Source organism: Cottoperca gobio, chromosome 12, assembly GCF_900634415.1.
Source record: "Cottoperca gobio chromosome 12, fCotGob3.1, whole genome shotgun sequence".
NCBI lineage: Eukaryota > Metazoa > Chordata > Actinopteri > Perciformes > Bovichtidae > Cottoperca > Cottoperca gobio.
The window spans coordinates 5,023,254-5,049,270 of record NC_041366.1 but is presented as its reverse complement, the minus strand read 5'-3'; the positions used below and the strand labels follow the sequence as shown (position 1 = coordinate 5,049,270).

The window sequence follows — 26,017 nt, the reverse complement described above, 5'->3', positions numbered from 1 at the left end:
GAACTCAGAGAGACATCCATAAAGATAGGCGTGTAGGAGCAGCTCATATCCCCATGACTTTTAGGATGACCTGGCCCTGACCTCTGAAAACTAGAATTACTGCCTTGAGGTTGTATGCCTCTGACGTGTATGTCTGTCCGAAATTTCATCCCTTCATCATTTTATCCTATCAAACATTTGAGTGAAATTGAATTCTTGACTTATGGTCATAGACGTGTTTAGTGAGGTCACAGTGACCTTGACTTTAGACCACCAAATTCTAAATCAGTTCAGTCCAAGTGGACTTTCAAGATTATCCCTCAAGACGTTCCTGAGATGGGACGGACGGACGGACAGATAACCCGAAAACATTACGCTTCGGGCCACGTCTGTCGCCGACATGGAGGCATAAAAATCAGGAAAAATTGAGGAAATGTATCCGACTTCACACAGCTCCCTCTGGTGCCACAAAAGGCTTATCGTACTTTTTCACATATTTAGTAATACTCCACACCTGCAAACAGGCTTTGATGTGAAAAACTGGCAGAATTCCCCTTAAATTGCACTTCCGATTTGGTATTCAAGCCTTATTATTGTTCTAGATCAAACACTTCTAACTTCTGAGAAGTCACAAAACAAAATGTCAAAGACCAATTTCAACAAGAGACATCCAAAACAATAAATAAACAATGTATCAGATAATTATGTGTCATGTGAAAGACGTGTAGTGACGAGAGAATTATCACCACCTAACTAACATCACAGAGTGCTTTAGCATCTTTCAGCTTAGTGCTTTGGTTTTCCGCTTCGCAACTTTACTGTTTTGATTCACTCTCTCTGATCTCAGCAGTGTAGTTTCTCAGCAGCAGCATGGAGTTGTTTTCAGAAAATGTACCCTGATAAACCCACCATACACGACCTGCACTGTCAACAGAGTGAAGCATTTAGCAGCTTACAAGCCACACATTGCCCTTTGAAGTTGGTGGGCCAAAACAGAGGTACAATAGCGGGCTTATATTGCAGAAACATGACTACAAATGAAGCTGAAGTTGCAATATAACGATTAATGATGTTTGGTATAAGAAACGCTTTTAGGTAATAGGTAATTTGTTCATTATTAAACAATACTTAACCTTTACTAACCATTAAGCTTGCTAGGACATTAACATTAGGGTGAACCACCTAGGCTAAAGTCATTTAGTAAGCAACCCTTGGAAGACTTTACATAGAATACTACATGGACCCTGGTAGATTGATAGTCATGGAGAAGTGTCAAAATGTTGGATCTTTTTGTTCCACTTCTTTGTCTCAGCTTACAAGTAAAAAGCCATTGTTTGACAAGCTTTATGAAAGAGGCCTCTCTAGAGACCCGAGTAGAAACACTTAGTTGTGATACAATATAACAGGGAATATTATGACCAGAGTGTGCCTGCCTCTCGCTCACTCACTGAAAGATGCAGCTATAGGCATCAAGTGTAAGCGGTGTTATAACTATTTATAAAACTGAAAGCCCTAAAGACAATCTGGATTCACTTTTGTGGTGTAAAAACAAAAGCTCTGTCATGCTCCATCTCTCCTCTTTCTGGTACATGCACAATGTATATGCAATATCCACATTTCCATCATTTAAGAGACTAAACACTTAAGTAGGGCTGCAGTTAGTCATTTGATTATTTTTCAAATTGATTGTCTTCATTAATTATCTAATCTATAATTAATGAGGTCTTCCCATTACTTGTTTTGTTTGACCAAAAGTCTTAAGTCATTCCACTTACAATGATAGAAATCAGAGAAAAGCAGCAAATCTTTACATTGGAGAAGCTGGAAGAAACAAATGTTGGGCTTATTTTAAAAAGATGCACAGAAGGACTAGAATTTACAAAAGAAAGTCATTCTGACAAATACAGGACATGGTAACAATCAGAGTTCAACGCCATCAACATGTGTAGCTAAGGTCCCTGACCTCCAGGAGTGTTTAACATCTTAGTGCACTTTGGAGGAGCTATAGATTAACTGGGCGAGCGTCATGTCTCTAAAGAGAACACCTGTCAAGGGAGCTGGTGGCACCAGACAGGACATGTATCAAAGTCAGGAAATCTCAACAACGTGGCCCCGCAGTCAGAAATGTTACGCTTCATAGACGACAGCAGCAGACCTTAGCGAAAGAGAAATAGATCTTGGTCATGTACGAGCCTTGTTTTATTTCTTTTTCTTTCAAATGTGCAGATTCTGAGGAGAGCCAGAGACATGACGGCTGTACCTCCACAGGTCTGGTCTGTGTGGACTTAATGAGAAACAGACTGCAGGGAAACAAGGGCCATTTCCAAAATCACTCCCTCATTCACCACTTCCTATATGATAAGCTGCAATGAACACTAATGTTGGTCTTTCGGCTGATTTCTATTGTACTAATGAACTAGATGTTTAGTCTATAAAATGTCAGAAAATGCACAAGTTGCCACAGTGACACGGTAAATCTCTTGAATTGCTTGTTTTGTCAGACCAGCGGTACAAAACCCAAAGATATTCAATTTACTATAAAAAAGCAGCAAACATTCACATTTCAAAAGCTGGAAACAGTGAATGTCGTTTTGTACTTGGTGTTTGTTAAAGGAATAGTTTGACATTTTGGGATATATGCTGTCTACAAATGTAGATGAGCCATAACAGTCGAGTCGTGAACGCGATACGCTCCACAAGTAGTAAGAACACGGCTGCTAGGCAACGGCAACATGGTTTCCTTGGAGTCTAGACGCCACCGAGGCTAATGAGGAAAGAGAGGAGCTGTTGGATTTGGGAATATCAACATTGTCTTCAGACATTGATGGAAATTATTAAGAAAAACTCTACACGACTAAAAATTGCAATAAAATAACTTGCCATTCACACATAAATGGCCTCCACCATTTCTGAAAACGTCAGCTAACGCAAAATTCTACTTCCACTTCATAGACTCTTCTTGTCAAAGTATTGCTGCCTTCAAATGGGGTCGTGTTCGCCAGATTGATTCAACTACCGCACAATGTCTGTACAGTGAATATGTAACTGTAGCCAGCAGCTGGTTAGCTTAGCTTAGCATAAGGACAGGCATTAAGGAGGCAGGGGGAAACAGCTTGTTGAACAAACAGAGATACAGGGACATGGACCGGAAAGAGACATACATACAGCAAGAGGATACAAATTGAGACAAAATAAAACACAGCAAAATGAAAACAGATGAATGGAGAAACACAGATAATGAGAAAGGGATGCAGCCAGCTGAAGAAGACTTGTTCCTGCAAACATTCTCCACAACTTAAAACAGCAGGAAAGGACTTTGTCGTCTACATCATCACAAAGGCATCCCAATGCCATTTTGATGGAGAAACTGAGCCTGGCAGAGCTGGCACGGCACGGTATGCTGGTCTGCTGCGTTCTGCATTCAGGACACAACTGTAACTATAAAGAGAACCAGATCCTCGCTCATTATTTTAGGCGTTTTGCATAGACATGAAAATGTAAATTAAAACCAGCTTCCAAGCGCACAGTCTTTGCCTTTGTTTCCATTTTAAACATGTGCAGATTCCAGAAACACGGTTTATTCTGTAAGTGCCAGTGTAGACAACCATATGTATTTCAGGTAAGGCTGGGCGATATGAAAAGGGATACTCCACTTATGGTTCTACCTCTTATCACTCTATTGGCAATGTAAGGAAACATATCTTAAGAAAGAAAAACAATTAAACAAAACGGATGTGCTGAATGGCTCCGAATAGGAATGAAAATAAGGTATATAATATAGAAGGATTAGTCTGCCTCATAATGTAGGTTATACATGTAATGTTAATCATTCTGTCAGACATGTTGTTTTGAGTTCTTATTATTGGTGAGCATGCTTAATTTGAGCAATAAGGAATATTTGGGGGGCAGAAATTCATTTTTCACATGTTCAATGTTGTTTTATAATTGAAAGGTTTTTCACCTCTGTGCCACATCATTTGTGATCTGACACACCCCTGACAGCCAAACTGGGAATAACATCAAACTACATTTACATCTTTGAATGTAAGCTGCCACTCATCTAGAGATTCTGCGTGTCGACTTTTTTTCCCCCTGTGACGCTCGCGTTTCTCTGCTAAATCAGATCTGCTGAGTTATGGCAGTAGCAGCACAGCAGCAGCGCTGCACCCACGTGACGGTGATGAAACCGGTACACCGCCCACCCCTAATTTCAGGAATTGTATTTGTATTGTTTGGTCTGAGAGCATTTTGGGGAGCAGGTTTTAATATTGAGAGATCAATCTTAAGTGTTTATTAATGAGTGCTCCAACTCCCTTCGAACTGAACTTCTAACGACTGATCGGTCCTGATTCTTCAATCAGTCAGGCCGACCAGTTTCAGTCGGGCTTAATCCCTTTAGTGCCTGGCCAGCGTTACATGGACTTTTTAGTTGCACCCATTATTGCAACATCACGTCACCCCTAAGGATGCACCGTTGCACTAAAGATGCACACCAGTGGAAGCTCAAGTGCCTGTTTAATGGGATCTTTGAGCACACAGAACACAGCGAGGCTGCCAAGAATGACTGACACATCCTCCACTTGGCTGCCTGTGGGCAGATCCTCATGCTCTCAGCCCACATGCAGGTTACTGCTGCTTCCACTTAGGGATGTCACGAGAACCGATAAGTCGATGTTAAAATTCTGAAAACTTGACAGTACTCGTTTTCTTTACAGTACCGCAGCTAACGTAGTGCCCGGCAATAACTTCAGGGCTTGAGACTAGCAGCCTCCCAGCGTCTCAGGGACTCAGTGGTTGAGTTCAAATCCCTTATTAGTTTTCGGTTGTTGTTTTTCTAAGATTTTCTACGCATTGTTTTAATACTCAAAGCAAAAACACCAATAACTTTCCTGAATGTTTCTTTTATAAAAACCATAGGAAATATGCCCTCACTACAATTAATCAAAACAGACGTTTAGCTTCAGCTCCCTGATGAACCCTTTTGCAGGCCACCACAAATACCAGTGAGTAGACTGATGGACCTGAGGACAGACAGGTCAGACACACAGGACACTGTGTCACACACACACACACACACACACACACACACACACACAGGATACTGTGTCAGTCACACACACACACACACACACACACACACACACACACACACACACAGGACACTGTGTCACACACACACACACACACACAGGACACTGTCAGTCACACACACACACACAGGACACTGTCAGTCACACACACACACACACACACACACACACACACAGGACACTGTGTCACACACACACACACACACACACACACACACACACGAGGTTGGAAGGCCAGTCAGTGTCCCTGAGGCCCGAAGCTCTAATTAATGACAGACACTGGACTGGTGGTTTTACAGACATAGACTGATGAAAATAAATAAATGAAGCCAGCGAAACCAGGCCTGTGGTTGGTATGTATGACTGTGCCTGCCTCTCCACAGGAGGATCTAATAACCATGACGACTGGTCAGCTGCCCACGCTCACCAACTAAAATCCCAGGACGCAGCTGTGGAGCCAGGCAACTGCGTTTGTTTTTACCACCTAATGAACATGGATCTTTCAGCACAGCTTTACAGAGCACTGCAGGCACTAAAATATCATACTTACAGTTCTGCTATAGCGCAAAAAGGACTTGTCCTTGGGACCCCCCAGCAAGTCCTCCAGGTCATTTGAGGACAGCAGAATATTCTGTGTGGAAACAGGGGGACAATTTTACGTTTTAAAAACCACAAACAAAGACAGTTCAGCGGTAGACCAATGCTCAACCAAATACACCAGACTAGACCAAAACCACAGGAGTCAGTGCAGTTTTTATTTGAAATCCTTTAATGATCTTTTATCAAGCTTCATAGTATATAACAGGTTCTGCTGTCAAAGTATTAACTGCAGGAGTCTGAATGTCTGCTCTGTGGGATTCATAAGGCTTCACCTGAAACAACTCAGTGACATGTCAGAGCTGCGCTGTTTACATAAGTTAAAGGAACAATACTAAGAGGAATTTTCCTGATCTCTTTCCTCACCTCTAGTGCGTTGTTGGTGCGTGGGGAGCGAGGAGGCTTGCGGGCGGTCTCCCCACAGCGGCGCGGGTGGTGGCTGCAGTGTTGCTGGGCGGCGTCTGGGTCACCCATCAGGAAGGTCAGCTGTCGGAGATGACCCTGCAGAGACAGACACAAATCACCTTCATGTTGAAATATTTTTTTTTTTTTTAAATGTCTCTTGATGCTTGAGGCACAGTTACAAACTAGATCTGAACGTCATCTAGGGCTTAAAGAACTTGAGATGGACATTTTTCCCTCTAGTCATTTTATAGACCAAACTGTTGAAATGGTAGTTAAATCCAAATGATCCTTTAGAGATCTGTATCCTTTATCTGTATCTCGCAGATGACGTATTCATACAGAACATATTCTGTATATGTACTGTATAACTTTTCATGCATGCAAAGTAAATATATACACAGAATGGAAGGACAAGCCTAGACACACAGACACACACACACACACACACACGGAGGTGACTGATGGTCATGTATTTCACTGCAGTTCCCAGGGTTCCTTTATTTTAGTAGTGAAACAAAGCATCGACAGACATTTAAAAACCTCTGTCCTCAGGCTGTGTTTGTAAGAATGTGACTGTGGATGAGAGAGCGTCTGGGTGTGTGTGTGTGTGTGTGTGTGTGTGTGTGTGCAGTTTCAATTTCTTTGTGACACCACACATGATACAAAGTCAATTAGATCTGTAATATTGAGATGCATACGTCTCATTTTGCCAAATTCAAGATTGCCGATGCCTATCATACAGGTGACAGGCACAAAGAGGACCCACTAGGGAAAAGGCGGAAAGAGACGTACATGTTTCAAGGAACTCTGTCTGAGAAGTGTTTTTTTATTTAATGTAGGAATACATTGATATTGTTTGTTTTCTACAGAAAAACCAAACCTGGGCACCTCTGGCAGAAATACCCTAAAAATAAAGAGGGATCAAACTGCACAAATGTCTGCTAAGTCATTTCTACTAAATTTAGTGGCGATTGATCTGAAAAAAATAAAATAAAATAAATTCTACTTTGGTCTTAAAATGCTTCCCAGTCGTGCTGCAGTGGAGTGGATGACAGTAAGAGTTATAGATAAAAGCAGAGTACAGTAATGTATGGTGTAGCGTTGCCAAGCACAAAGGATTGTCCAGAGACAAGACTGTCACCACCTCCGAGTGTGGAAGTGCTTTGTCTTTGGAGCCTAGTAAAAAAGATGTCACCGGGGGATACGAGGCAATGGTGAATCCATTTAATCTGGTGCTAAGAATGAATCCAGATGCCGCCTCTACACCGCTCCCCCTCACCCCCATTGTGATACTGTCACACTGCCTGCTCTGGTCCTCAGGCTCGTTGTACCGCAAAGCCAGGTGCATTATGGGCCTTCAAATTTTGTTTTTAAATGGAGTCTCAGTTTTTGCCTTTGAAATGAAAACTTAAATGACCACACAAAGTAATGCATTGAATGCTTTATAAATAAAGGTGCATCACCACACAACAATAATGTAAAAGTAATGACGGTCCATTCTCCATGACAGCCTGGAATGGGCTTAAAAGAAAAATACAAAAATGTAAAAATGCATTTGAAAGTTGGCATAAAATGTACATTTTACATGTTTACTTAGAGTTCACTTGTTCTCCTTGTGGGTTTTCTTCTCATAGCCCACAGACATCCAGGTTTGTTCAACGATTAAGTTAAGTGAAGGGAGATGTCTTCATGTCGAGTGGATTACAGGGAGGGGTTGAGCTTGGTTGCTGAACTCATCCTCTGTCTAAACACTCATCATTGTTTCCTCTGTAATTGTATGCAACACTGGTGCTTGGGAGGTAATTGAGGTTGTGGTTAGAGAAGGTTGCATGGATTTCTATGCGTACCTTATAAAAAAACAAACATATGGTCTCTAAGCATTACGGGCTACACGTCTTTGTCTGCGATGAAAAGGGAATGGGGTTAGGGCTGGAATATCTACTTGTGTGTTCTCTCCTGTGTGTGTGTGTGTGTGTGTGTGTGTGTGTGTGTGTGTGTGTGTGTGGACAAAATTCAAATGAACTGGACTTACTACACACGTGTGGCTTATAACTAGGCAACAGTTGTTTTAAATATCATTCGGCTATTGCACAACCATCTGCTCCTATAATATCTTATATCACATACATATACATATATATATATATATTTATATATATGTGTGTGTGTATATATAACATACATATGTGCTATCATGCCAGATGCAATATTGAGTATCATTCCAAAATTCTAAAAGTTGAGATTTTAAAATCTGTCAAAAACCTGCGTTGTCTTGTAAAGTCAGCTGAGAGTCTACGAATGCAGCTTCTGTGTATCTTGTGAATGTTCAGAAAGCAAAGGGAAGATTAACAGAATAGATGATAGGGTGTGGGATAGATGATTATGGGCTGGGTTGCTTTTATGTGTCTTAATGTTTTTTTATGATCGGCGGGAAAAAAATAATATAAAACAAAAGTTGCACAGCTGGACGGACAGATAAAACTATAGAAGCCACTTACTGCAAATGGAGTCTCAAAGCCTTCAATGATGCCTCCGACCATGAGCAGCCCATCGGTGCTGATCCCCATGCCGTGGTACACCCAGTCCACACTCTCCAGCAGAGAGCAGTCCACATACAGCGCCAGCCGCTTGGCAGACACACTGACGGCCACATGGTGCCACTTTCCATCAGACAGGCCGCTGACTGGGAACCTGACAGAGAGACACATGGGCTATTATGGAGTCACATGGGTTTGGTCTGCTTGAATTAATCTAGAAATAAGTTAAAATCAGGCAAGGGCACTGTTGTCTGTTAAATACACATGTCAGTAAAAGTTAATTTAATCTTTGTAAAAGTGAATTTAAGAAAACCTTCATTTACTGAAAGGTTAGAGCTGTAGGGTAACACGCTGTCTCAACTAAATGATGACAGCCCCGGGGTGCTGGTGTGAGGCATTGGATATTGTGTTGGGCTGGCATAAATAAATGTGTTGATCTATCATTCTTTAGCACGGCACCATAAAACAGTGGAATAGAATCCTCATTAAATCTTAAAAGAAAAGACACACAAACTACTGCCTAATAAAGCTAACTGTTGTCTATTTACACATAGCAGCAAGTAATAAGTGATATATGATTAATAACTCTCTTCTTGGCTCTGTTGTGTTCTCCACCAGCTCCCGAGAAAGAAATCTGGCTTTTTAGCTGCTATACTTTAACTATCTTCCCCAGCTAATCGCTAAACGTGTCTGCTGTCTGATCCTGGGCAGGTAGTGTAGCAGTACAGTAGTGTTGATTAAAACAGGAAATTAGGTCCATGAGAGCGCTGAAAATAAGATTTATAGTAAATGTGCTGTAACAATGAGCTAAGAGGCTCAACCTTTTCGTAGAGCTGTGAGAAACATATTTCATCTTTTGTTAAAAGTGTAACCACTGATTAAGCCTTACAATACTACAATATTGTTGCACCAGTTTTATTTTTAGTCAAAACATTATCTTAATATCAAACCGGTTTGAACATTTTCCCACCTGCCCAACACTAACCCACCAACGTCCTCAATGTCATGTTGGGCTAAAGGCCCAACCGAACCTTGTAGGTGGTAACCTCCAACAGACAAGCTGCTTCAAAAACTAAAATAAGGTGAAAAATAATATCGACCATGTGCCAACAGTACAAGATAAGTACAGTATCTATGTGTCTATCTTTTGGACCAGTTCTGTCTGCTGTCATGCAGAGATTAATTGCGTTGAGCTCTGTGGTTTAGGAAAACGAGAAACCTGCCAACAGATGCCTTTTAAATCATATCACCAAGAGACAACCAAACAATTCACAGTTAAACAAATGCACACATGCTGCAAACAAATACACTTTCCTCCGTGCTACAGACACATTTGTATACACTTTAGAAGAAGCAGCAATGGGCACGAGTTGAGCTCAATTACCTTAGATGGATGTTGTAATCACCTTCCGACATCTGGATTTGTTTTGTAATGGGTAATGCATTAGATGTTAAAAGAATGTACTGTACTTATTTTTCTCCCTGGTATAATTGAAACGATTTTAGCGAATTAATCATGAATAAAAGTTTCTTTAGTCGACCGATAATTCTGAAACACTCAATACATACTTATCTTGCACTTGATTTGTATTAATTTGTCTCTGGAAAGGAAAAGGAAAAATAATCAGTAGGCTCACTCATAGTGCCGCTGCTGCGTTCCTATGAAGATGATGGCGTAAGCACTGATCCGCAGCTGCAGCATAATGTGGCTGTCGGGGCTGAGCATGGTGAAGACACTGCGGTCATCTCCCTGAGGACTCCGCAGCTGCACCAGTAAACTGAACTCATCTGCAAACCTAAACGCACACAAAGACACACGCCATTTAGTCGTATATATGTGCTGCTCAAAACATAAAGGATACCACCAGGAGGAAACTTTTTTTTTAATAACCAGTGAACAACAGTTTACCGGTCGAAACCAGCCGACTGTCAGCTGATCGGCCATGAATTGCTGGTCAGATTTGCCAGCCATGTGCCACATAATGGGTGAGCGAAGACATAAAACTTGCAATTTGTAACACCTGCAAGTCCAAAATAATCTCTGGAGGAACAGCCTTAAAAACAAGGTTTTGACAACAAGAAGGTAACTTCGTGCCCTCTTTGGAGAAAACGTTAATTATTTCTAGGTAAATTTATTATTATGAACGTAAGATTGAATTTCAATTTTGCATAAAAGAAAAGTTACTAAATAGTTTGTCTGCTTTGAATTACGGTTCTTAGAAAGAAAGAAAATCGGAATTTGCAGATGAGAGTAAACAAACAAAAAAAAAATATATATATATATATATATATATATATATATATAAAATAATCGACCAAGAAAATTGCAAAAGGTGCATCTCTATTAGTAAGGCACTATTAATAAAGAGTGTACATGTGGAGATGTAGATGAAACCATACCCGTCAGTGAGGAGATGTTGAAGAGGGACAGTCAATGTGGAGTACTGTCCCACCTGTAGGACTGGACACCTGCTGTCATCCACAGTCATTGAGGTGTTACTGCTGTTCGACACCTGAAGAGAAAGCTCCTGCAGAATGTTCAGCTCATCTGCAGTCAGACAGAGAAAGTTCAGGAGGAAACACAGTTTAAGGTATCAAGAAGCTTTGTTACGTACAAACAGACATGCAGACATTTTACATCAACCCAAACACGCCCAGATCATTATGAGCTACAATAGTAGACCACAGTGTATTATGTGCTTGTATTTACCAGTTCCACCCACAGCGTTTCAATGAATCTGTGCTATAAAATGTCTCTTTACAAGTGTGATTTATCTTAATACAATTGTATCTCCTCAGCACATTTTAAGCATTCGCTTTAGCGATATTTTTGGTGTACAAGCAAAAATGTAGTGTGGCAGCAAAGTGACTCAAAGGAGTTTCCATTACAGACAGAGAGGGAGTAAAGAAACATAACTCCATCTTTCATCCATCTAATTAATAGCCTCAACAGAGTCATAATCAAGGGTTTCTGTAACTTTATTTATTACCCAGCCCTAGGACAGGCCCTAATGAAGGGAAATTTCAATGAGACCGCATGGATATTTATATTATAAATGTTCTGCAGTAGCGTGCTTCCAGCATTGTTGCTGCAGTTTGGGGAAGACCCTTTCATGTTTCAACATGACAATGCCTCTGTACATAAAGACAGGTTCATAAAAAAAGGTTTGCCTGCATAGAGCCCTGGGCTCCACCCCATCCTGCACCTTTGGGATAAACTGGAAAACAGACTGCAAGCCAGGCTTCATCACCAACATCAGTGTTGGATCTCACTAATGCTCTTGTCTGATGGGAGCAAATCCCTGCAGCCAGGTTTTAAAATCTTGAAGCAAAGTTGTTCCAGGAGAGGGGAGGCTGCTACAGCAGCAGAGTAATGCCCATGGGTTTGAAATGACTTCTATAAATCAGTAAAGGGTGTAATATTCAGGTGTCCACTAGGACTGTAACAATACTTTTGGCCATACCATGTTTGTTCTGCACCGTTTCAAGATTAAGGAACCCAGACGGCAACCATCTGCAGCAGCCACACCAAATCATTCTTCTGCTGGCACTTAGGAAAAACCTTAACATGCTGCTAACAGTCCACTGATGGCATTCCTGAAAAGCGGAAAACCACTTATGGGGCCATTGCCTTTAAAAGCTGCAGGCGGCTGCTACAAATTCCATCCTATTTGAAGTTTTTTTTCTCCCCTTTGGTGCCCGACAGTGCCAAACATTGTTGTACTGCTCACACACTTGCTTTCTTGCGAGTCATTAGAAGCAAGTTGTAGGATTCTTTTATTTTTACACCATGTGAGCAGGTCAAGTGCCATTCGTCATGTCCTGTCCACAGGTGGGTTTATCCTGGATTAACTCTGCGCTTTAACAACTCCTCCCGAGGATTATGAATACAGCTCTTAATCATATTTGGATAAAATGAGTCACCATTCAAAGACTGTTATTGTTGTATACTGATCACACTCCAACCTGGGAACTGACTGAGATCATAGCCAACTCAAATGTCAATGTCATTATGTTAGGGGCCGTGCTGAGACTACTTAGGCCAACAGAGAAGGTGCACTTTAGAAACATGCAAGAGAAAAACCCATTTAACTAAAGGCAGTTCATGTTAGAGTGATCTACATGAGCAGCAGGGGGCCTAAAGATTACAATAGCAGCACTTGAACATGAATCTCTAGGTTTGTTAACCACTATGAACATGTCTCAGGCGGCCTCAGGACTTCTTCCAAAGCAGACACAAGATTTATAGGATTGCTAGAGCAGATTTAACCCTTTTTCTCTCGAGCACTTTCAGAAATGAATCCATGACTGTCAGACCCATTTGCTCTTTACATCCTGACAGCAGTGCCAGACAAATCACTGGTCTACAAAGAGCGGCGTGGTCACACTCTGCTGCCCCGAGGTATGGCAGTGAGGGAACATATCTGGTGTCGCACTAAAAATTCCAACATACCAGCCTTCCAGGAATCCTCAAAGATATATGGACGAGAACCACTTAGAGAAGAAATGACTTGAATAATGGTTTGCTTTGCACTTTTAACCTTCAGTCAACCGCCGTGAAGAATGTGAGATCAAATAGTCTGCTAATAAGACAAACAAGACATCAGTTTTTAAGTTTTTAAAAAAAGCTCAAAATGCACAATAGCAAGTAGATTCATTGATCTCAGGTACCAACGAACCCCGATGATGAACAGAACATCTGCTCAGTCCAATTTCAAATTTTAAACTCACAATTTGCTTCTTATGTAGTTTCCTAAATGGAGACATACAGCACAAGGTCAATGAACTCAGCTCAATAAAGAGGTGATTCGATTGTGAGCACTAAGTATGTAACCATGGCTGCAGATGCCCGTGTTTCAGGAGCACTGCACCATGAAGCTTAGTTTACTATTCAGGAGGAGTACGACTCAGCCTTTGAAAAACAGTTGAAGATCTCGAGGAAGTTTTAATAAGTTTGAAAAAAATAACCCTGATTACATCATCAGGACTATTTTAGTTTTTAGTTTTGAGGATTTTGCTTGAGGCTTAAAATAAAAATACTTTAGGTTTTGATTTATACGCTTTTTTTGGGCCATTTTTTAAAAACCTCTCTTGTGAGTTCCCTAACTTTATGGAAGTGCAACTCTCAATCACTTTTCTAATGACACTCCTGGCCGAAGTTCCAGCTGCTTAAGAGGCACTCAAATAAAATGACATCAATTGCAATTGTATACAATACATGAGACGTGAGATCATCTATTGGTCCAATTTATCTTGTCTTTTTATTTTAGGATCTAATCATACATGTTGTATTTGTACTATGTTGTTTATCCTGTACACACGACATCTATTGCACGTCTGTCCGTCCTGGGAGAGGGATCCCTCCTCAGTTGCTCTCCCTGAGGTTTCTTCCATTTTTCCCCCTTTAATTTTGGGGTTTCTTTTAGGAAGTTTTTCCTTGTGCGATGTGAGGGTCTAAGGACAGAGGGTGTCGTATCCTGTACAGTCTGTAAAGCACACTGAGACAAATGTATAATTTGTGATATTGGGCTATATACATACATTTGATTTGATTTGATTTGATTTGATACATGAAAGAAACAGCTTCTCCAAAATGTCATGTCTGCAACTCAGTGTGGACTGTATTATTATTATTGGTACTATTACGTAGCAGTGGAACAGCTGGTGGAAGAGCTGCTGATGGTGACGCAGAAATGAAATAGCTGAGTCAATCAGGTAATGTGAAACAACTTCAGTTTCTGCATGAACTAATGTTACGCTTTGCAACATGTCATTTGTGTGAAAGATGTGACGTTTATGCAATGTGCTCTTCCAGCGAGCACAGTTTAGAAGTCACTTCATTTGCCCTGTCGTGTCAATGTGTGATGTTAACTAAAATACATATTGCTGTAATAAATGGTGATGTGTGGTGATGTGATGGGCTGCAAATAATGATTGCAAAAAATCTCTTGAATTCATTTGAATTTGTCTTTTTTTGCACAAATTCCCAGAGCCGAGGGTGGCATCTATAGTATGCTTGTGTAGTCCAATACTCAAATACATTAAAGAGAAGCACAACAAATGCTCATGTTTACATATTACAAGCTGAAGCCACCAAATGGACAAGAGTTGTTGCTTATTTGTCTGTCAATTGCCCGATTGTTTCAGAATTAGGAATGTAATCGCACACAACACAATTCTGCTCAAATCAAATCAATATACAAACAATGACCTCAAAAGGTAGAAACATCCATTTTTCTCAGAACAGTCAAATAGCTTCACAACGTACAGTATGTATTAATAATTGTACTATAGCTTTTAAACTGCAGCCGAGAACATGCTATTTATATTATAGTGATTTTCTGCCACAATTGATCAATCATTAGAAATGTACATCTAGATAGAAATCAGATGTCCATTCTGCAGTTAAAAAGGAAACCTCTCATTTATCAGGCACACAATTACACAAGCTCCTAACAATTTACAAATTGCAATGAACCATATTAACAACATTTAACTCCAATCACACAATCCTCAAATTCCCCTTTCATACCGAGAAGTGTGTGGGATTGCTGATGCTACATTATCTAAATGAGCAGTAATGTATAGCCCCAGGAACTGGAAATATTCTCACACACTCACTGATCTAATGCTCTGATGGTCTTTATTAAGCCCCACTTGTGCAGGAGTGTTCATGAAAGAACATTTCATGTGCCAACGCTGTGCCCTCAAGGAAAACTTACTCATGTAGTTTTCTCCCAACACTATAATCAAAGGATCAAGCCATTGCCATGGGGAAGGGAGAGAGGAGGGGCTACCAGTCATGCTTGCTTTGTTTCCGGCAAAAGTGAAACAGATGTTTGAGTCCTGCCTCAGAAGAACGTACAGTGAAGACTTTCAGGGTTAGATCAGGTTTTCAGTTATTTTTCTATTAATCCTATTTACGCAGACAAACTTTTGTTGTGCAGTCTGAAGGTTTACTCAGTGTTCGTCTTAAAGAATAACCAGCAACACTGTAGGGAAAAATAAAATACAAAATAGTTTTTATCTTTTTATGTTTAGTTTCTCTCCCATTTGTACTTTCAGATATCTTCTTTATTTTTACTGTTTTAGGTTCACTGTCAGGAGTCGTGTTAAATTATTGCTGATGAAAACCCAACATTACCTGATTTTGTTGCTTCACAATAAAAGCTTTTAGATAATAAAAATAATGGGGTTTTATTATGTAGAATTTATAGGAAATTAAATGTGTTTCAAATGAGTGAATTAGTGGAGCTTTTTATTAACGGCTCTTCTTTGAGTCTACTATACTGCGGAAGCAGTGTACAAAGCTTTTGCTGGTAGTAAAACCATAATATTATAATTAGAGTGGCAACAAAACTGCTACCGAGAGTTGTGCAACAACAGATGTGTCCACCGGTAGAGATTCTGCGATACCTATTGCGGGATCTCTTGATTCTCACATTATCTCGCCATATCGCGATCTTGCATATCCAGCTGCCTTGCAAGGTAACCTGATCTGGACAGACATGGAGGAAGAGAGTAAAATTGTAAAATCCAGATGAAGAAGAACTCTGGTTATATGATTAGCAGCCATTTGGACAGTATTTTGTCAGCTTTTTTAAATGAAAGATAAGCAAAGCCTGCAGGAAAGGTTTCTAACACATTTAGTGTGATTTTTAAATTGTGCCGAATGAAGTCAGGTGGGTATTTATTTGCACTTTTTAACCTTAAAATGACTGTTCTTAATTTTAGTTTTACGATTTTGATTTTAGTTTAGGGAGACGCAGCTCAGGTAGGTGATGACGACAGGACGTAGGTAGTCTTTGTAATGTAGAGGTCTTTAGTGAGCTTGCATAACTGCAATGTAACACCAAAACTAACTGGATTGTGTCGACAAAACCAATCAAATCTCTACAATGTATCAAAAGGGCAAACTTTGTTTTGCACTTTCAAGAGTAAAAGACCCTAAGAGTTGACCCGTCTCTGTTAGACTGAAGGCACAAACATGCTTTGAACTGCTTGCATGTAAAATGCTCACAATGACAATGCTAACATGCTGACGCTAAGGTATGGTGTACCATGTTCAACATCTTAGTTCAGTGTTGTAGCATTACAAAAATAGCTAATTAGCAGCAACTTCAAAGTGTCATGTGTGACACTGGTTATACAGGAAAGAGACATTGTCCAAAGCCCAGGCTCTCACTTTAGGCAAGCTGTGTAAAAGCCTGTGATAATAAAAACATCACCATATGTGACATGTTTAACTGTAAGCTAAAAAAAAACAAAGAAGAAAAAAAGAATCAGCCCAAACAAAGACATTCAGAACAGAATTGAGTGAATCAGGAAAAGAGCATTTAAAATCACAAACACAGACAACAGCTGTGTATGATCTTCTTTAAATGCCCCCAGTCAGTGTAAAGTATCTTGTCTTCTTTGGTTATCATGCCATGTTCTAATCCTTTCCATAAGTCTCCTCAGTCTCCTTCTGATGAAGGAAAGTGATAATATGTTTAACAAATGGAGGTCTTCATGATGATCCAGCATTGTCATACATAAGGATACAGAGGCCTCGAGAGAGACATACAGACAACTAGTAAAGAGGCCCCAGCAATTCTGTGTTTACTCTACTTCAATAGCTACTAAAACAATTACTTGTCAGAACTACTTTGATTAATGAGTTAAAAAGCTCAGTGGGTGATGACAATGGATGTCTGACAATGATAAGAGTCAGTTTCAGATAACGACTTTTTCCTCATTGATGATAATCCAGAAATGTAAGTGCTTGTACTTTAAATTCAAAGCAGAGTTAATTATCTGGGAATAACAGGAGGATCATATGCAACTCATCTGTCATCTTTTTGCAAGTGGTTTTGTGTTTATGATGCACACATATGGTTCACATGCATTCTACATTGCACTATGAAGCTCCATAAATCCCTTCTTTCACTATGTTTTCTCCACATGTCAGAGACACCCAGTGTCTACAGTTCTCAGCCTTATGATGGCTGTCTTAAAGGCGCCAAGCAAGTCTATTTGTTTGGAAGGCATCAACAGATTTGAATAAGTGTTTTACAGATTTACCATAAAAACAGCACAATAATAAGAACAAGACACATTTAGATCGTTTTCAGGTGCATCAAGGGCAGTGTCTCAATGTATTTCACCTCCTGTGTTGGAGATCCTTCAATGCTTGGTCAATGACTAAAGTTTAAGGGGTCACAGCACAGCAAGAAAGTCTCTGTATGTAAACTCCACAGCTACATGCTGGAACATGCTTCTCTGTCTGCAGGTATGCAAATGTTTCTACCTTTACTGACTTTGGATTTAGTAACTCAGGAAATAGATCACTTTAGATACAACTCGTGGATTAACTGATTAGATGACAGAAGGAAAATCTATCCATTAATAATCATTTCTCACTTTTCTCAAGTTGTAATAGACCAAACTATCAATGTAGCAAATAACCAGCAGATCAATCAATAATTAAAACAATAGTTAGTTTTAGCCCTAACAGGAAGTGTAATTAACTTATCACCTTGTTTGATGTGCAAGGTCACACTTCAGCTCCTCTGCCAGGCTCCACAACATACATACCATAACACCCTTCTTTGTGTCTATCCACAGAGAGGTTAACGTGTAGCTTTACAGTATAATTCCCACCTTACACAACAGATGGCGTGCACCACCTCAAAAATGACATGTCGGGTCCGGATCCCATCCTTGCTGTATATCAGAAAGTGAATGAATGAACATAATAACTTTGGGTTATATGATTTAAACACCACATAAATTGATAATGTAGCACATCCAGTTAGTGTTGCAGTGGTGCTATTAATGCGTAAGACCCAACGCTAAACTGTGTATCAATTCCTCGAAACAGTCATATACCTTAAGGCAGCATTCAGTAAACCCACCGACCTAAAGACTTCCTTATCCACTCAGGACTGCAGCGCTGTGAGCCGTTCAGGTACTCTGCCTGAACAGCTATATAGTGGAATCAAACATACACACATATGGTAGACTTTGCAAACAAGACCTATATCTACTAACAGAAACAACAAGCAGCAATCAGGGTTTACTCTGGCAGTGTTGCTGCATAGTTATTTGTTTTTGGATGAGGTCCAACAAACAACAAATATAAAAGGCTCTAATTCACAGACTGTAAACTGTATAGCTGCCAGCTACACACAGCATCTATCCAAGCATTTCTCAGGAACCACAGCATATAAATCATAGACTGTACCACCTAATTAGCCAAGAAAAGAATACCGTCTTACAATGCTGTCATATATTCTTTGATAAAAATCACTTTGACAGCATTTATTCTTTGAAACGTTCGACAGATGGAGCGATTTAAAACCAGAACTGTTTTACATAAGAGGAAGAAAGAAACACTTTTGAACATGTTATGCATTTTCATGACTGAAAAACCTCAAACAATCAAATATTCTGATTCCAGAGTGATGATGTTTCAGCTTGAACATGAACACACTCAGAGCAGGATTTTCTTTTGAATTGACTTTTGAGTTGCGGAGCAGAGTGAGGCCAAAAAGGAAAGCTGTACACTCCACTACAGTCCACATTCATTACTCGGACACACCTCTCTTGATTGTACTAGTTTATTTTGGCTCAGACATCAGTGGAGCATGTAAGGACCTTACAAACTTTATGTCAGACTGTTACAGTAGGTACCAAAGCTCAGGTCCACCAGGAGGCAACAATAGAGAATGGCATGAGGCCAGAATAAAGCCAGTGTACGATAGTACAAGGGGTAAGAGGGGAGAAGGGGCCACTGACTCCCCCCACTTTAAACCCCTGGGCCTGATTTGGCTTCATAGAACTTGTCTGTAGTTGAGATCCAAATGAAGGCTGAGTTCAAAGATGGATGTGGTCTGAAAATGGGTGGTGTCCGAGCAAGGACGCTATGTTAGGAAGTGGGGAAAGGGCCCAACTTTAAAAGGCCTACGAAATGATATTTTGTCAGTGTTATTGGCCTTGGTATATGATAGAGGTTGCATAACTATGGTGAAATGTGCCATATATATTTTTTTTTAATATTGATGTATTCGTAATAAATCACGATCATAACAGCATAAAAATGACTTCCGCTAACAATAATCGATCGCTGAGCCGAGAGCATCCACTTCGGCAATGTTCGGGCGATGACGTCACAAGTAGAATACAGCCGCCGCCGTCTATTACGAGAAAGAATGGACAACAATCGATCGCCAAGGATAATTGTGAAGCGATGTGTTGTATGGGGATGTGGGGCCGTCTCCAAATCTAGCTTTCTGTGGCCAAAAGATGCTAAAATGTCGCGTTTATGGACAAGACAAGTGCGTCGATGAAACCGATGATTTGTGGGCAGCACTTTGAAAGATCGTGTTTCGAACAAACTATGCTCGCCAAGGAAATGAGATTCATAAAGAATTTAAAACTGAACGCAGATGCTGTGCCTACAATACTGCCGAGACCCCAGCCAGCACAAGCCAGCACGCCGATTCAAACACGTCCTCCGGTGCAGAGTCCTCCACCAAAGAGATGACGAAATGCATTCGCCAAAAGGGAGAGAGCAAAGGTAAGCCGTGCTACTTGTTTACTGTATTTATTGTTTCAAGCTATAATCGGTCTAAGCCTACTGTATGTAACGAGTTTACACCAGGCCCTAGCCAATATCTGTGTGTAATTGTTTGTAGTATTAATAACTTTAGCTAATTACACTTCATTAGCTTAATTAAGTATAGATTCAATGTTTATAACAGGCTTCCCCATTTTATTCTGTAGTTTGAGTAAAGGCGTGAGTCTATTTAACTTTTAACTATCACCCTATTATTACATAGGTATTGAAACATTGGTGAATGAAGCCACTGACAGAACTGAGGATACCTGTATGATCAGTGACCATCTATTGGACATCCACACTGGGGAGGAAGCTGTGTGTACACCAGTAAGTATACATACTGTACGTCATCTGTACATTACAGTTGTAGTACCAGTAGACCTGCACATGACGTGTTAAACATACAATCACCACATGCATGTATATATATATATATATATATATTATATATATATATATATATATATATATATATATATATATATATATATATATATATATATATATATATATATATATATATATATATATATATATATATATATATATATATATATATATATATATATATATATATACATACATATATACACATACATATATACACACACACATATATATACATACATACATACATACACACATACACACATATATATATACACACACACACAGCTTGATTATAAAACATCTTTTTTGTAGAGTATGTTACTGAACTCTTGACCGAGAATCAATGCTTTGTGCCAAGACAATGTTGATGAGGAACCTTTCGAAGTCCTAGCTCCACTCAGCAGTTGGTGCAAGAACCAAACAAGAGGGATGCTGTTGTGCTGTATAGAAGCAGATTCAATCACTGAACTAACATTGTGTTTTGTTATTGACTCTAATAAAGTGCTGATACTTGAACGACAAGTAGTTGTCAGATGGAAACGTAGCACAGATCTTTTGAATGGCACATGATGGCATTCTGTGGTTCTTACCAAGTATTCCCAAACAAAATCTCACCAGCTGGCGATATGCCATATAGTGATACATTCTGTAAAATACAAGATAATACATGTCAATGGTAATCACTTCAACCTTATTTGCTTATTTATCTATGTAACTTTGCCAGAGTGACCATTCGACTCTCCATAAATACAAAGTTTCTGAGCTCTACACTTTTGTGCACACAAGTAACTTCCTCATTACGTGGCTGATCACCTGCTTGTTGTCTGTCCCTCATCGAATACCTGTGGTAGGCTGTCTGCAACACCCAAACATCCAGACACTTTGATTTGAATCCTGGGTGATCTGTTATGCAGGTTATGTTTGCACCATGTCCCTCATATTCATTGAGTTCCTCCATGACATCCTTTTCTTGGCAGCACCTCTTCAATTGCTTCCATAATTGTACAGTTTTCACATGTACACCTAAATGTACAAAAGAAGAGTGGTAAGGACATGTACACAATATGCAATATCTAGAAAAAAGGCCAATATTAACTTCATCTTAATTTCATACTATGTATATTCCTGTGTTTGACAACAGGCTCGTAAGCAGCTCATAAGCCTGTTGTGGTCGTACGGAGGTTGGATCTATCTAGTAGCAACTTGTTACCCGTTTCACGTAAGTCTCGTAAAGTTACGACATCGTAACTTCCATGAACATCTGGTAAATGTTCCGGCTACTATAGGCAGCCGTGAGATGGTCAGTATACAGACTATACTTTATAAAACAGTGCTGTCCTCCCGTCTGTTTGTTAGCTAATAGCTAATGCTTTATATAGCAGCCTCGTAATATATGACGTTTGACATCAGACACAACGATAGAACCTCAACCGTAGAAACTTCGAGAAAGAATCAAGTTATCAAGCTTTACAGACGTCGATGTGTCCAAGTAGAGAAATAATTGAATATTTAGCGATCGAGCAATTTACGGACAACTAGTCGGGTTCATAACAATTCAAGGAAACCAAGCTATCGACTTGATATAAGATAGCTTGCGATCTATTTACGATCAAGGATAATGTTACGTTTTATTATGATGTATTTACTATATATTGAGAAGTTCTATGAACTATAGTCAAATGTATATACCTGGCTGTGTTCTGTTGCCGCACAGGATCTCTGCCAAATCCAGGATCACCGTCACCATCATCCGCATGTCCGCTCCCGTCTGTGTCTCCATCTTTAACACTGTGTCTCGAGCTGCTCTGTTTCCACTACGTTAAACTTGCCCGCATGATCTAAATCCACGACACCGGTATCCTCTTCAATAAACTCCTCTTCTTGAAGGTGCAACGAGTCTATTGACAACTCACTGTCACTCGATTCTGTCGAAATATCCGAGCCAGAGTCCGACATCGCCACGTCTGCCGCTTCTGCTGTGCTGCCTGTGTATTCAACTGGTGGACTGTTTTCTACTTGTGATGTCAGAACACGCCGTTGGGTGTTTCCAGTAGCGACAATGTAAACATCAGGTGGTCGATATACTAAATCATCATTTATTAAATACTGCGGTCATTGTGTCATAAATAACACATAATTTTACACCACAAATAGCATTAACTATCATCAGTAGAAATTCATGTTTATCATTTCGTAGGCCCTTTTAGGCCCTTGCCCGATTTGGCGTTGCGGCTGGTGTGATCACAGTTTGAAAGGAGATACAAAATAGTAAGAAGGCGTCACGTTCTGCCTTACACAAAAGGGTCAAAACAAAGACGTAACCAGTCAATCAGCAATTGATTAAAATTCTATTTATTTTTCAGGGTTACTTAAGATTGAAAGCAAAGCCTTATTGCATGAACCATAATATTCTATTGGGATTGTCCAGATGCCTTTCCTCCAGTGGAATCAGTAATAGTTATGGAGGTGAGGCAGTCAGTCAGCGAGGGTCAGACCTGGCATGCAGGGGCTACTGGGGGTCACCGGTACAGGACAAAACTGAATGTGCTCTCCCCTCTGATTGGCTCTGGTTCTCTGTAGCACATTGACTGTGAGCTGATCAGTGGGGCCCGTTTCCTTCTTAAAAACAGACAGGCACGTTTTTACTGTTTATACTTTATTCTACACACTGTGCACCGTGGCGAACCTCAAGGGGAACTGGGAGAACGGAGCTCCTAGTGTTTATTAATTCATGGTGTCTACTATGTAGAGCAGCCTGAGCAAAGGGATTGTTGCACACCGTGAGACTGAAGGTTGTTGAGTATCATAGTTGCTATAAAGAGAGAATGGTTTAGGACTGAGGAGGGGTTATGTAAGCACAGCTGGAGAGTGAGGTTTATACCATAACTGGACTGTGTATTGTCTGATACCGGTCAGATGTAGATACAGCATGTTATACGCTTAAATATAGTAAATCATCAATCATAGCATAATGTCCTGTTGCTTCTGTCAGTGCCCCAGCCAAAATGCTGTTCCTAATCCTAATTTTGAGAAACTATTAAAGCCAAATCATTAAGAATTATCCAAATGACTATATAGAATTGGGGGTGGGCAATATTTGTATTTGCTTATTCAATTATATATTTTTTTCTTTGTGAAACGTCATTAAAAACAAGTTATTATATAATGTGCACAAAAAGGTTAGTTTTAGTGAAAAACGGCAACGTGAATAGGTACCTGTGAACCTGCCATAGTTCACAGTAAGGTGGTGATTACAGTAGGCTAGCTGCCTCTGGTGATCTCATAGTGGTACAGTACATTTCCCCGTTGTGGGACTAATAAAGGATTTCTGATTCTGTGAATTAAAGAACTGCATAACCAAGAGTGACAGACTGCTTGGGTTGTGTTTGTTGACCAGTTATCATCTCATATTACGAGAGGTGAAGCCACTAACTGATCAGTGTGTGAATTTGACCTTACCTGCCGCCTAGCTAACACTAGCTAGAAGCTGTCTGCAGATAGCCGGCTATTGACTTTGACAAGGAACAAACGGCAGGAGCAGATGAACTATTGTGCAGACATTTCTGCTCTAACTCTGCTGAAACAGATTATTAAAGTGGATGTCTCGGCTCTACTTAGTTGAAGCCTGTGATACTGACAGTCCAGAGCTGAATGAAACAATCCATTGTTGTTTTTTTAGTGATGTTAGTTTTGCAGGTGGTGCAGGTATTTTATTGTTATAGACAATTTTCACAGCAGACATTGGCTTGTCATAGTAGGAAAAGTGCAGGTGTTAATTGACAACATTAAAAACAACTGCATTCCATTTAGGTGAGCGAGTTCCAGGATGCTGGTATTGTGCATGCCGGCACATCATGGACACAGGTCATGGCCTACTGGGACACTTAACGGAACCATTGTTAACTAAATTTGTTTCACCTGTGTGTTCTCCTACTAATTAAAAATGTCTTCCATGAATTTTTATTTTTGTTTTAGAGAAATGGCCCAACCCTATAATTTTATGTAAAAGAAGTTGTTTGTAGTCACAAACTCAGAGAATTATCGGCTGAATGTCAGCTCCATGGAGCTTTTAAAAGGTTCTCAATTATATTATATATCTCATTAATATAGCAGCAAACAATTTTTACTATGTAAAAAGTAATGGCTAGACGAACATAGAATGAAGTCACGCTCCCTGTGTGTGTTGTAATCCAAGCTTCTCTGTACTATGTTTACGTAGCCGGTCTGGCTGCACGTGCATGTTAGTGCATGAGAGTCCTGTGTATGGCTACCTATTGATCGCTGTTCTGCACTGCACTCATACAGCGGTTACCGCTGATAACGATGTCCCGACCGACAGTGTTGATGCAGAAAAAATAACACTCCAAACAAACAACTTAGATAAACCCACTGTAGGCTAACTGCACACTAAATTAGAAATTAGCTAAGAAAGTAGAAAATCTCAGAGCAGAAGAGTTAGATATTTTTCTCAGGGATTGGAAAAAGAATAGGAGATAGAAGACTTCATCAGAAACATAAACATGACTCCAAATGATTGACATCTTTGCTCTGTGCTGGATGTGTAAATGTGTAACTGTTAATTAGCACATAAGTGACACTTTTACAAATCAGTAATATGTCAGAAGTGAGTCTCTTAGCTTGTTGTAAGGAACTTTTGCCTCCTCTCTATAATTTGTAGTTGTAAGAGGCCATTCCTTTGTCTGTGGAGACCCAGCGGTTTTTGGTGGCTGGTTGCTGCTGTGATAACCACAGGGACATGATAAAGACATCCTCCCTCCAATCTAAAGCAAACTCTGACCGCCCACCACTGCCTCTGGTCTGGCCGACCTCCAGCTGGTGCAATCAGGGGAAGGGAAGCCGGCTGCCATGCCGTCCTGTGGTGGGATCACATTACTCTAATAGTCTGAGACGGACTAAGAGATAGCTCAATTACTGTGCTGCTGCAATTACTGGCCTCTGCTCTGGTAGACGGGGCAGCCCAAATAGGCCGAAGATTAAAGACTTCCACCTGCCCTGGTGGAAAACGAGGGGGGAAATCACCGGGCCAGATAAGTAGGAAATGAGAGATGGAAAGTTGGAGTGAACACAGAAAACATAGGAAACTCTGTGTTCCTAAACATCTCTATCAGTCAGTCATCAACAAAGCTTTGAGTGATGAGCACACCTACTGTCACACTAAGCTTTAACTGAACAGCAGATTGTGAAATGCTCACAGATGCAAAAACCCTCCGTCAGTGTAGCCTCAGACTGCAGCCTTTATGAGGTCTGGCTATCAGAGAGCAAGAGATCCGATGTTGAGATATTATTTCAAGAGGTGTCCCTTACAGAGGATATATAGAGAGTCCATATAAAATCTATGTTTGTGTGAAGACAGGCTTGTTAAGTAGGCCTATAACCCAATGCAGAACACAGAGGGA

General features: G+C 40.2%; 1 protein-coding gene across 1 annotated transcript in view; it reads right to left on the bottom strand.

The window, feature by feature from the left end:
* Nucleotides 1–26,017, bottom strand: part of LOC115016986 (collagen alpha-1(XI) chain-like) — a 103,140-nt gene that overhangs the window by 26,476 nt on the left and 50,647 nt on the right. Inside the window, exons 3-7 of the mRNA XM_029445144.1 lie at nucleotides 11,009–11,156; nucleotides 10,246–10,404; nucleotides 8,570–8,762; nucleotides 6,033–6,167; nucleotides 5,620–5,700 (exon numbers count right to left, since the gene is read on the bottom strand). Coding sequence (XP_029301004.1) covers nucleotides 5,620–5,700; nucleotides 6,033–6,167; nucleotides 8,570–8,762; nucleotides 10,246–10,404; nucleotides 11,009–11,156 — 716 coding nt within the window. The remainder of the gene's footprint in view (nucleotides 1–5,619; nucleotides 5,701–6,032; nucleotides 6,168–8,569; nucleotides 8,763–10,245; nucleotides 10,405–11,008; nucleotides 11,157–26,017) is intronic.